This window comes from Nilaparvata lugens, chromosome 3 (assembly GCF_014356525.2).
Source record: "Nilaparvata lugens isolate BPH chromosome 3, ASM1435652v1, whole genome shotgun sequence".
Taxonomy (NCBI): Eukaryota; Metazoa; Arthropoda; class Insecta; order Hemiptera; family Delphacidae; genus Nilaparvata; species Nilaparvata lugens.
The window spans coordinates 5470483-5484139 of NC_052506.1; the positions used below are offsets into that span (position 1 = coordinate 5470483).

Consider the following 13657-nt stretch of genomic DNA (forward strand, 5'->3'; position numbering starts at 1 on the left):
AGACTTGCAAGTAAAGCAAAATTCTCAATAAAATTATGTGAATTTTTTAAGTGTCAGGGTCGAATATTTGCATCATTTCATTATTTTCAATGATAAAAAATCATGCAAAAAGTTTGAAAGCTTTACAAATCACTATCATGAAGAAGAAGATGTATGAAATATGAGTATAAGATAGTTTTTCTGGACTCAGAATTGTATGTGAATTGAGTTATCATTTTTACATAACCTCTAGAATGTGTATTATGAGAAATTAAGGTTTGAAGCAGTTTTGGTCGAATACCCGTTGTTTTTACCTGAATGTTTCGCCTGTATATTATGCATCAATGAATAAATAATAAGAAAATATAAGGATTAATATAGGTATTATAGCAAGGTAAGTACAGTATCGAAAATAATGATAAAAGCACTTTACATTTCCATTTTTGAGATAGTTTAGTTATGAGAAAACGTCTCAATAAATTGAGATAATTTTATTAGAAATGCTCTTATTTAAAAAAAATAAATGGAATATTATTTTCTTCTCTACGGCTGGATTTGACGGAGATTACAGAAAACTTGAAACGGAATCTGAAACGGAAATCTGAGACGGAAATTTGGGGATTTTTAGATCAATCTGTAGGATTCTCAAGTTTGGAATGTCAACTTTTAGTGGTTGAGACAATTCCATGTTCATGCGCCTGGTACTCCCGTTGGAAGGGTGACCACTTGACACCAACTCCTATGAATATGATTCATGTGTTGTTCGGAGCCCACCTAAAATTGTAGGTCCACTCATCTCCCATTATCATCCGCCTCAGTACACACGCACAAGCCTGAAGATGATGTGGGCATCACCCTCAGTGAAAATAAAATGAAAAATGAATCCCCTTTACTCAGTGTGATGTTCTGTCCAAGTTACTCATATTTTACTAACCTTTTGGAATTCAATAGTTGATCATCAAGAACGAATATTATAATTTTATTTCAATTTTATATTTCTATAACTTTCAGGTATAACAACAGTGCTGACAATGACATTCCTGGGCTTGGAAGCGAGAACAGATCTGCCCAAAGTGCCATATCCTACAGCTCTCGATTTTTTTGTATTTCTTTCGTTTGGATTTATATTCGCCACGATAATACAGGTAAGTTACATAGAAATACAATTGAAATGGAAAGGGTTAGGAAAGAATATCAATAACGACCAATAGGTCTAGGAGAAATATTAATTAATATCAAAATTAATCATTAAAATAGTTGAAAAAATATATTACCAATAATAGAAATCATCAAAATGTCAATGCTGTGACTATTTTTCTCTAGTAGCTTTCTTGGTGTTTCATTTGCCATTGAGAGAGTTTCAGAGAAACTGAAAGATCCATTGAAACTGAAACTGAAACCATTGCAAGATCAACTACCATGTAAGGCTTTACTATAATAAGCTACTTGATGTTTAACTTTTCAGTTCACTAGAAACTGGTAGCCTTGAATGAAACCATTCTCTCAATTCTGAAGTAAATAAGTAACTAAATTCTTAGTACATATAGCACATTATTGAATTTACATATTCTCTATTTCCATGCAGGAAATCTCCTCCATTCACAGATTTATAGTTTTCTTGTGGGAATTCCACTCCATCTGTAACACTTATGTAATAATACATCATAATATATGTAATATCTAATCAAAATTGTGTATCGCATTGATCATGAAATTTATGATTTAGGGTCGGTTTTCCGAGCTCGGGATTCAGCTAAGTCCTAGACTTTAAACAGCTGGAGTCAGAAAATTGGCTTTCCAAAACGGGGCGTAGTCGCAGCTTTTATAACAGTAGTCGTAGTTCTCATTTTCTCATTTCTATAATAAAATTGGAAACGTTTTTCCTTGACGAAATTAGACATTCCTAAATAATTCAAAATAGCTGAAACTTAACACTATTTTCTCTTTATTTTATTTTGTGTTCAATTTTCTAGTTTTTCGAAATTTAATTCAAACGTGACTATGACAATGACTGCGCCCCGTTTTGGAAAACCCAATTTTCTGACTGGAGCTGTTTAAAGTCTAGGACTTAGCTAAATCCTGAGCTCGGAAACCGGCCCATAATTTACGTGATCGAATGTGGAGAAATAAACTGATTTGATTTGAGCTAAGACAAGGCTATATTGTTTCCCAATGTTAATGTGTAATGTACAGTGAGTATGGAATATAATTTACATTCTATACTCACTGGTAATGTAGGCTTAAATTATTTCAAGACGTATTATCTGATTAGCATGAATGATGAACCTTCCTGTTTCAAATTCACCTTTAGTTGATCTGTCGCTCAATATCTTGTAATGTGTAATGTAGGCCTCAGTCATTTTAAAACGTTTTATCATAGATAAAGGATCAAGATAAAGATAAAGATAAAGCGATTTAGGTTTTGATAAGTGGAATATATTTCTTGTCTCTCGTTTTATCTGATTACCATGAATGATGAATCTTTCTGTATCTAATTCACTTTTAGTTGATCTTTGAATAAATTTCTGTTAATTTGCAGTTTGCAGTGGTTCATTACTTCACAAAATACGGTTCGGGAGAGTGCTATTTCAGCAGTGACTTCAATTCAGAGTCGAGCTCTGATGAAGATGACTGGAACACTCACCGTCCTGTTGAAACAGTCGTAAGTCAATGAGATATTCTATAGATCACTTGACATCTATAATATATTAAAGGAAAGAACTGGCTTATACACGTACGGGATAGGACAATAAATTATGTTTGACGCATCATCACGTCTGAACTACTGGACTGATTGACATGAAATTTTTAATTCCTAATTTGTTGATTTGTTATTACTTTATAAGTATATTCTTAATTCTCAATTACTTTGATTTTTGATTCTTAGTTAACCGAGGATGGTTCCAGGCCTATTTAAAACTCTTCAAGATTCCACTCGGTCAAGTTTTCAGTTTGTCAAGTTTTAAAATACACCCTTGCGGAGCACGGGTTACCTGCTAGTCAAAAATACACTTTTCAGAATTTTCAAGAATGTGAAATGATATCAGGTGATCTACTTACTAAACAAACTCACGAACAACCACTGTGTAGCACCAAAACTGAGAGACATAATTTTACTCAAATTTATAAAAACAATAATTATAAAACCCTTGTAGTACCCTTTATTATTAAAAACTTTAATAATAAAGGGTACTACAAGGTTTTATAATGTCTTTATTAATTTGTACAAGAGTAGCCCATGTAAGTAAAGTGATTTTATAATTTTATTCTTTTTTAAATTAAGAGCCTGAGTCCTGTATTGACTCAAGTAAAAGTATAAATTACCAAATAAAGTTTTCTATGTAGGCTAGGTATCACAATTCCGAAGAACTGCTCCTATCGAGTTCTATTATTCACTATTATTGATGATTGATGATTGAATATTGATATTGATGATTCACTTGATTTTTGTGAATTTCACATATCTTGAAATTTTATAATACATTAGCTTACCTGGCGAACTTCGTAGGCCTACCACCAAAAAGTCAATGTATCTCATGTTACATACACTTGACTTTATTTGGTGAATCTTGAAATTTATCTGACAATCAATATTTTCATTCACATCTCAATACGTTCTTCCTATGTGCTTAAAACTACCGTTTTAATTACAGTAATAGTATATTTCGCACCTAGGGCCGAAAATGAGACTTTTCCGCCTCGAAATCGGTTTTCAAGTCCGAGGCCGTAGGCCGAGGACTAGAAAAGATTGAGAGCTGGAAAAACATTTTTGCCCGTGGTGCGAACGCTATTTTTCGCCACACAGAAAAATAAAAAGTATGTATATATGAGAATAATTGTTTATTAAGCACTTCCAAAAGCAAAAGTGGAAGGTTATAGCTCTAGCAAATCTGAGCTAATGTGAATATCAGGAAATTGTCCAAGTATTTTTATTTTTTATTCTGATTTGTCTAAATAACCTAAAACATTATGTTCAATTATGTAAGAGGTTGAGCTTATGCTTTTTTATTCTTTTAAATGACAATAAGATGATATTATTATAAACGTTTTATTTATTATTGAATAATAAACACGAATAATGAAAAGTTTTTTGATCAGCTGTTTTAGCACACTTGAAATTTGGCCAATCTGAATGTCAACGTCAACAATGCTTGTTGTCGACTTTGGAAGTTTAGGTTAGAAGTTCTATCCTACTCTGCAAATCGAATTTGAATAGTTTATAATATATATCTTATCTGTATTTCATTCATCCAAATGAAATGATAGTATATTATTGCAGAATACTTTATTCAATTCTAGAAGCATAAACTGATTCCGTTTCATAAACTATTTTGTAAACACGTTCACATCAAATTAGAATCAGCTGACTTCAAGGCTATTATTTTACAGCCCTAGGGCCGTAAAAATTTTACCGGCCTGGTCAGAAAGCAATCACTTTCGGCCTCCATATGAAGCACGAAAACCAGCTCATTACATCCAAGTGGGGCGAAAACAATTTTATCACAGAGTCTTCTTCTTCTTCCGAGCCTATGTCCCATTTCTCTTGGGGTCGGCCCTCCTAATCCTTTTCCGCCATTCCGGGCGTTGTTGAGTCAGTTCAGGCTCTAAATCCGTCGTCCTCATATCCTTGGAAATGGTACCCATCCAGGTTGTCGGCGGTCCACCAGGGCGTCTCCTAGGCTGTTCAATTTCCATGACGAGTCTGGTCATGTGATCCTCACCGCGTCTCATAACGTGCCCGTACCAGCGCAAGCGATTTTCCTTCAGCTTATCAGTTATATTAGCCACTTTGAATGTTCCTCTTACATATTCATTGCTAACTTTGTCTTTCAGGGTTACACCTCCCGACCACCGGAGCATCCTCATCTCTGTAACATGAATTTGTTGTCCATCTGACTTTCGCATAGCCCAACATTCAGATCCGTACATTAAAACTGACCTAATTGCTCTCTTATATATGTTTCCCTTGACCTCGATGGGCATTTTTACATCGCAGATGACTCCCGTCAATGATCGCCATTTCAGCCACGCAGCTGTTATCCGGTCCTTGATGTCTCTGTCAATGGAGGCTGTAGATGCAAGAGTTGAAGAGTAGATCCCAGGTATTTGAAGTGGTCAACTTGTTTTAAAGGAGTGCCATAAATTTTATCACAGAGTGACATGTTTATTACAGCTGGTATGAGTTTAGATGCTAAATCATATAATCACAATATGATCTTGAATCATGATGATCTTCCCTATCTACGTTAGCCGCTCGGCCGACAATTTCGAAAACGTAGGTCTGTAAAATGGATTAATATATAATTATTATTAGCCCCCCTATTAAAATTTCTGGTCAGAAACCATCCCCAATATTAACACAACATATTCCCAAAGTTTCATGCCGTTCTGTCAAGTAGTTTTTGAATCTGTAGGGAACAAACCAACTAACACACAAACATACATTCTTTTTTATATAGAGAGATAAGAGAACCATCAAGCTCTAAAATGTGGTATTAGAATTTAGAAGTCCTCTCTACAAATTACTAACGTGAGTGCTCTCTAATTCTTCAACCTTCTATTCACAATGTTTCCTTCAAGATCCAGTGTTATTCGAAATATTTCGTCATGGTTCAGATGAGGTTCTTGTTCCACTTTGATCTTTTCTGATGTCACTTTGATTCTTGTTCCACTTTCAAGTTGTCAAGTTCCTATTGATTTAGCGTATTCCTATTTCTGTTGCCGAATTTATCAACTTCATGATAACGATAATTTTTTTGTCAGTCATACAAAATATACAATAACTCTTACAGATACATAAACACAGTGAATTCAGACTGGAAATAATTCACATATGGAAAGCACAAAGAGCTTGTCCGCATATGGGAAAAATCTTCATCATCTTGTATCTTGTATCCTATTATATTAAGCGAACAATTTCTGTATTTATATATCTGGTTATTTTTATATCTGGCTATTTTTATATCTGGTTATTTATGTTTTACGGATCTCGAAAACGGCTCTAACGATTTTCACGAAATTTGGAACATAGTAGGTTTATGATATAAAGATACGATTGCACTAGATCTCATTCTTTGGAAAACTCGCTGAACGACATTAAAAGGATAATTCATCCTTGGAAAACAGATGATAATATTTCGTCGTCTCTCGATAACAGAAGATGCGTGTGCCTGTGCGGGCGAGAGACAGAATTATTTCCAGCTGTGTAATCATAATCAATCAGCGAGAAACTTTATCTAGCTAGACAATTTAATCGATTTGATAAACATAATCTGATTTGTAGACATGACATGATAATCCTCCTAAACTAGAGTATATCATAATTTAAGTGATTAGTGAGTGTTATTTTGTTATTCAATTTGGTTTTGTATATAATCTAAATTATAATTTTTTTTGTTTTCAAATGTTTGAACAGAAAATTGAACCTGAATTCAAGTGTATGGAACATAACCTACTTTTTGGACTATTTATAGTGTATAAATCAAAATTCGGGAAAGAAACAGTTTTGGGCTGTGCCTGTTAGTACCTCCCCAATCATTTTAAAGAATTGTGTTCGGTTTATCAAAAGTCAATAAATAAATAACGAGCGAAGCTCGGTGCCCCGATATTCTTCATAACCTTGAATCTTGATATCTTCATAGCCTTCTTTTTCACATTTTTTTCAGGAGTCCGACCGGAGTGGAAGACGGAAAGGAAGCTCCGGTTCAGGCCGAAGAGGCAATTACTCGCTTAATGGAGATTCAAGACTTTTAGAGGTAACAACTTGATGGAAAATACTTCGATGATAATCTGTTTATTATACCCCAAGTTGAAAGACGTTCAAAAAACCAGCGACAAAACTTATCATTAATAAGGTCAATTTTGTTGATATTTACGCCAATATAATCTAAAAAAGTTAGTACGGTACCATTGTTTTCCTATAAATTATGCCCAAGCTTTACTTATCTCAGGGAACTATTCCACAGTGGAATATTCAAATATTTTGCTGTCTCAGGGTAAAATATCCACTTGTTCACAGTAATATATTCAAATATTTAGTCGAGAAAGATTATCTATTTTGTCGAAGATCTCTGATACTGTGATAGGTCATCTTTATTGTTCATATTTTTATTCTTTATTGATTCATACAATAAGTACATCATCAAAATGATAGGGAGAAAAAAGTGAGGTAGCCTTGTGATATTACTCTCCCAAATTTAGATGAGGTTACACATATTCCGAAATAGGTAAAGTCTTGTATTTATTTTATTAACTATTTATTATTTTACAAAGGCGACTTTCTAGAAGTATTTTAAGCCTAGGTGGTGATGATGATGATGATGATGATGATGATGATGATGATGATGATGATGATGATGATGATGATGGGATGAATGATAATACAATGAAGGTAGAGTTATGAATTAATACAAATTATAGGTTATGCTATCCACTTGAATTGATTTGGCCCCACTTTTCAGTCCACAAATAAATAAATTAGAAATTTTGAATTTGATTTGATTAAAAACCGAGTATAATAGAATAATTACATTCAATAAACTCTCAGAGCTTGAAACTAAGTAGTTGTTCACTTCACACAATTCTCAGTTCTTAATTATTTTCACAAAGTATATTTCAAAATTTATCAAATATTTGATAGTCCATGTGTTGACCACATAGTGGAGTGGTGAAGAGTGGAAGGTAAATATAAAGCATTTAGATACATAGACATAGATACATAGACAGTACTAAATACATGCATTATTTAGAACATCTTCAGCAAGATATCTTTTCCGCTAACCTCCACCTTTGCCGCTCCGCTATTTTTAAACCCAACTCGGATCTTATGGGGAATTGAATCTTTGAAAAAATTGGTCAAGTATCTCCATATCTATTTAAAAATATTTATGAACAATAGAGATATCTAATTAAGTTAATATGAAATTTCATATTTTATTGAGTAGAAAGCACCTGAAGAGAAATATTTTATTTGATCTACTTTGAGAATTGTCGTTATCAACGACATTTTTAGTAGTACTGAGTAGATTATCATGTCAAAACAGTGTAAATCAACACAAGTTTCCAACACAAGTCAATTGGACAATTTGTGAAAAATTTGAATCCATTTCAGTCTATAAATTGATAGCCAATTGAAATTATTTGATAACTTTTTGGAGTGGACAATCGTACTGAAATATGATCTGATTTTCTAGGTTGAAGCAGGACTTCCCATATACCGGACCTGCGCCTAGAAAAAAATGGCTGCCGTATGTGGTGGCCGGCGTAATAATAATAATAAAAATATGATAATAATTTTCATTTCCATTAAGATGTATACAAAAGAACAAGAACAATTATATAAAATAATATTAATTACACTGTATGAATAGTTAAGTGAAACAAGAGTCTCTACATAGCTAATGTCGTGAAGAAAAACAAAATATCACTACTGCACATGAATTGATATTTAAAATACAGTATAAATTGAGCATTAATATTTAAAATGGGAACTAGACGAACTGAGATTTCGACAAACTGAGACGCTCTCTAACAGCTGATTAGTGATTCTTTATGTACAGTGATACTTTACATATGGCGGCTATTTTTTTCTAAGCTCAGGTCCGGTATTTTTCTCTAGGAGGTCCTGGTTGAAGGCTCATATTTCTTAGCAGGACTTACAATACGTTCAACTTCTCACAACATCACAGCAATCTATATACACTCTATATAAATTTATCTATCTATCTACGTTTCTTCTCTATAACATATATCTCGGATATATTTACATATCCCAGAGGACAATTGACACTTGCCTTCTATTCTCCGACATGTAAATAAATATGTGAGTGCTTTTCTTCTTTCAACATTAGAGCTGATTCACTGCTAACACTGTCAGTATTGGTTGTATGGGAATCATTGATGTAATTCATGGAGGATACTGACAGTTTTGAGCGAATCAGACCATATAGTTGTATGGCGATAGACATACATCATTCTCCAGTTTTCGACGATTGTGTGTGTGTGTGTGTGTGTATGTGTGTGTGTGTTTTGTGTGTGTGTGTGTGTGTGTGTGTGGTGTGTGTGGTGTGTGTGTGTGTGTGTGTGTGTGTGTGGTGTGTGTGTGTGGTGTGTGTGTGTGTTGGTGTGTGTGTGTGTGTGTTGTGTGTGTGTGTGTGTGGTGTGTGTGGGTGTGTGTGTGTGTGTGTGTGTATGTGTGGTGTGTGTGTGTGTGTGTGTGTGTGTGTGTGTGTGTGTGTGTGTGTAAACAGAGAAGTATTGGGGCGGCAGTATTGGAATCAACAGTGTGAATGTATAAGAAGGACGGTGTAGAGGAAGGTGTGAGAAGATTAGATTAGATTTCTTTACTTATGTATGTTACAATAACAGAGAGGGAGAGAGAAGAGAGAGAGACGTAGAGTGAAGAAGAAAAACAATAGGAAGAAGATGAAGGAGAAGACTGTGAGAAGAGGGGAAGACGTGGGGAGAAGATGGAATACAAGAAGAAGAAGGAGGAGGAGAAAGAAAATAAGAATAAAGGAATGAAAATGGGAGGAAGCACGTAAACTGGTAGAAGGGATGAAGAGGAACAAGAGAAAGAAGAAGGAAGAGGAGAAGAAAAAATTGGATTCAGAAGGAAAAGAAGGAAGGCTTTGGAAGGCGTGGAAGGCTGAAGGAGAAGGAGGAGGAGAATGAGGGAAAGGTGAGCAAGAAGTAGAAGAGAGAAGAGGAAGAAGAAGAAGAAGAAGAAAAAGAAGAAGAAGAATAATAGAAAGAAGTAGAAGAAGAAAAAGAAGAAGAATGAAAAAATATTGGGACGGTTTATTGACAGTGTAAAGGAATAATGAGGACGGTATAGAGGAAGGTGATTTTGCTGTGAGAAAAGAGAGATACGTTGAGAGGAGAAAACAATAAGAAGAAGGAACATGAGGAGGAGGAGGAGGAGGAGGAGGAGGAGGAGGAGGAGGAGGAGGAGGAGGAGAGGAAGAATAATGAAGAAAGATAGGGGGAAGTAAAAAAACTAGTAGAAAGGAGAAGAAGAAAAACAGAGAATAGGAGTGAGGAGAGAAATAAGTCGAAGGGTGAAGAAGAAGGAGGAGGAGGTGTTGAAGATGGAGAAGGTGAGGAAGAAGTAGGAGAAATAAAATAAGAGGAAGAAGAAGAAGAAAAAATGAGGGAAGGAAAAAAATGGAGGAGAGGCGAAGAAGGAGGAGGAGAGGGAAAAGTAGTAGGGAGAAGAAGAAGGAGGAGATGGTTGAGAAGGGGAAGGAGAGGAAGAAGTAGAAGAGAAAAATAAGAGGAAGAAGCGGAAAAAATCAGGCAAAATGTGAGGAGCAGAAATATAAGTGGAGGAGAGGCGAAGAAGGAGGGGAGAGGGAAAAGTAGAAGTGGGAAGATATTAAATGTGAGGAAGGAAAAGCAAGGAGAAGAAGAATTGGAGTAGGAGGAAAAAGAAGTGGAAGGTAGAAGAAATTGTGAAAGTTAATCTATGATCTGGTGTTTCAGGTGATTCCACTGTCGGCCTGTTCCATTTCGGCTATGGAGTCGAGAAGCAATCGAGACACGTGGTCCAGTGGTCTGCCATCTTGCCTTGGTCAGTCTTATAGATTCTAAATTTTATATTGTATCCACGTATAAATGAATAAATGAATAAACAACACATTTTTGCAATTCCATTTAAAAAAAGATTGATAAGTAATTCGAGGGTGGAGCGTTAATAACAAACTGGATAAAGTATGAACAATATTATTAAAAGAGAGTACTTTCTTTGTAATGATTGTGTGTTTAATAAAGGAAATTAAATCTTATTTTATGTATGGGTTATCGGAATATGATTTTTATATACTCAGTCCAATCAATGAAGGGTTATAGAGGTAAACTTATGGAAGACAAATTTTGACACCACAGCTCTGTTTAGTAGGGTAGTAGGGTAGACATATCAAAAGTCTCCATTCCTTGATAGCCCAGTCAACGAAGTGTTATAGAGGGAAAAGTTTGGAAGACAATTTTCAACCCCGCAGTTCTGTTTAGGGTAGTGAGGAGGTAGACATATCAAAAGTCTCAACCCCTACCCTCTGTGCTAAGGGGTTGGGGGTGGTTCAAAGGTGACATTTTTTGGTTTCTCGCATATAACTCGTAAATTATGCATTTCACAGACATGACTATTCCATAAGGAATTAAAGCTTACATAATTTCCTACAATATTGATCTCACAACTTTTTACTTTCCTTGCCCTATTACCATAGGTGAGAAAAGTATTGCTTTCCGAAAAAAATTAAGGTACCCCAATTTCTAAATTTCTATACGTTTCAAGGTCCCCTGAGTCCAAAAAAATGGTTTTTGGGTATTGGTCTGTATGTGTGTGTGTGTATGAGTGTATGTGCGTCTGTGTACACGATATCTCATCTCCCAATTCACGGAATGACTTGAAATTTGGAACTTAAGGTCCTTACAATATAAGGATCCGGCACGAACAATTTCGATCAAATTCAATTAAAGATGGCGGCTAAAATGGCGAAAATGTTGTTAAAAACAGGGTTTTTCGCGTTTTTCTCAAAAACGGCTCTATCGATTTTGATCAAATTCATACCTAAATTAGTCATTGATAAGCTCTATCAACTGCCATAAGTCCCATAACTGTAAAAATTTCAGGAGCTCCGCCCCATCCATGCAAAGTTTGATTTTAGATTCCCTATTATCAGGCTTCGGATACAATTTAAACAGGAAATTTTAAGTGGATAAGATTAAGCATGAAAATCTCTACAATTGATGTTTTGTAACATTTTCACCTAAAATTGAAAATAAGCTCGAAATTCGAGAAAATGTGATTATTCAATTGCAAACTGTAGACAACAAAACTGTTGATTCTATCAAATCATTCACTATGAAGAGATAGCAGACCTCGTGTGTTTCCAGCGTTATTGTCCTGTCACCAGCTGGCTCAGATTTTTCAATAGTAGTAGACTTGAGATGCGCGGGAACACTAGCGTCAGGTGATCAATTTTCATAACGGCAAGGAAAGTTGTGTGAGTGCGCCACACCAGATTTTTGCAATTCCATTTAAAAAATATTGATAAGTAAATCGAGGGTGGAGCGTTAATAACAAACTGGATAAAATATGAACAATATTATTAAAAGAGAGTACTTTCTTTGTAATGATTGTGTGATTGATAAAGGAAACGCAGCTCTGTTCAGGGTAGTAGGGTAGACATATCAAAAGTCTCCATTCCTTGAGAAATATTCAAATAAAAAATTGTGAATGTTATTGTATCTCTATGAAGGAGGTATATAGGATACGCGCTCATATATAATTTTATCCATAGTCCAGTCAATATAGGGTTTGTCACAAAGTGAATTTTTGTGACGGATGGAGAGCCGTCGTCCAGCGTAATTTAGCGAATTTATTCTGTTTTAGAATAGGAATAGGATCGACTTCCAGATATATTTTGTTAGATTTGCAGTTGTGTACATGCACATTATCACCATCGCCGTCAACCCCTTTAAATCATCAGCAGCGGATTCATCTAACCAGATATTTCCAGATCTTGTTTACCACTCGGCTACCGAGTTGAGTCGGTATCGCTCTTCATGAAATTTCTGGAATAGAAATATTGTTTACCGGCCTACTCTACTATATGAATTACTATCATTGTCATCATTTGCTGCACCCTTAGCATCAGGAGCAGCTGAGTCAAAACCCCGTCACATGACCAGTGGCGTGATCGTCTTTTCAGACTCTCATTGGTCAGGAAGCTCTTTTCCCCCGGCCTCCTAATTTTCAGCGACCCGGTGCAGCTCCAAGAAGACCTGAAAAAGAGGCAGTAGTTCGGTGAACGGGTTCGTGTACGGCTGCGTTCCGAGCGGCGCTCCTAATAGTGGTGTATTAGAGGGTTAATATTCTATTCTGTATTTTAGTGAATGGAATATTGTATGTCGAATTGCCGACTGTATTTGAAGATAGAACTTCCTGGGGGATTTTCTTTCTTGTTGGTTATTTTTCCTAAATTCGTATCACTGGGAGTGAACGAGTTATCCTTGGTTTTGAAACCTGTAAGGGATCTCAAGTTCGTGCTACAAATAGTTGAGTGGGGAATTTAGCTAGGCTCTTATAGCAGATTATTTTTGAGTACTTAATTTATAAGTCTCGACTCTGTCGCTTCACGACGTTTTTAATTATAATACGGGAAGTGAGGATCGGTTCGCTATTCTCCGTATCAGTATCCACGTCATTTCAGGTAATTGTATGTCAGGACTGGTAGTCCGTATATTTTTCCTTCTCTGTAGTAAGGTGGCCTTTAGTTTAAAGAGTAATTTTTCTCCATTGAGTTTTTATTCTTGTAGGGAAATCCCTGTCCTTTTTAAGAATAGTTTTTCTCAATTAATTTTTATTCTTGTGGGAAAATCCCTGTTCCTTTTGAGAAAAGTTTTCTCGATTAATTTTTATCCTTGTAGAGAGATTATTATCATTTATGGTAAATTTTCCTCGCTTAGTTTTCATACTATAGAGTGGCCCCGTATTTTAAATTCGCTTAGCAGTTTCTGACTTGCTGTATTCCAAGTAGGAAGAGTCCAATCCTTTTCCTAGAGAACTCAGGTGCAGCTTGAGTTCGTCCTTGTCGAAGTTTCTAGACTGCGACGTCTATTCTCTTTCTTTCTCTTCACTTTCCCCATTCTAAAATCCTTCTAGCTCTCAGGTACAGCT

The 13657-nt window shown here is 35.4% G+C and overlaps 1 protein-coding gene across 1 annotated transcript in view; it reads left to right on the forward strand.

Moving 5' to 3' along the window:
• Window positions 1-13657, forward strand: part of LOC111062375 (gamma-aminobutyric acid receptor alpha-like) — a 211683-nt gene that overhangs the window by 194808 nt on the left and 3218 nt on the right. The window contains exons 7-10 of the mRNA XM_039422663.1: window positions 991-1124; window positions 2519-2641; window positions 6645-6734; window positions 10462-10549. Coding sequence (XP_039278597.1) covers window positions 991-1124; window positions 2519-2641; window positions 6645-6734; window positions 10462-10549 — 435 coding nt within the window. The remainder of the gene's footprint in view (window positions 1-990; window positions 1125-2518; window positions 2642-6644; window positions 6735-10461; window positions 10550-13657) is intronic.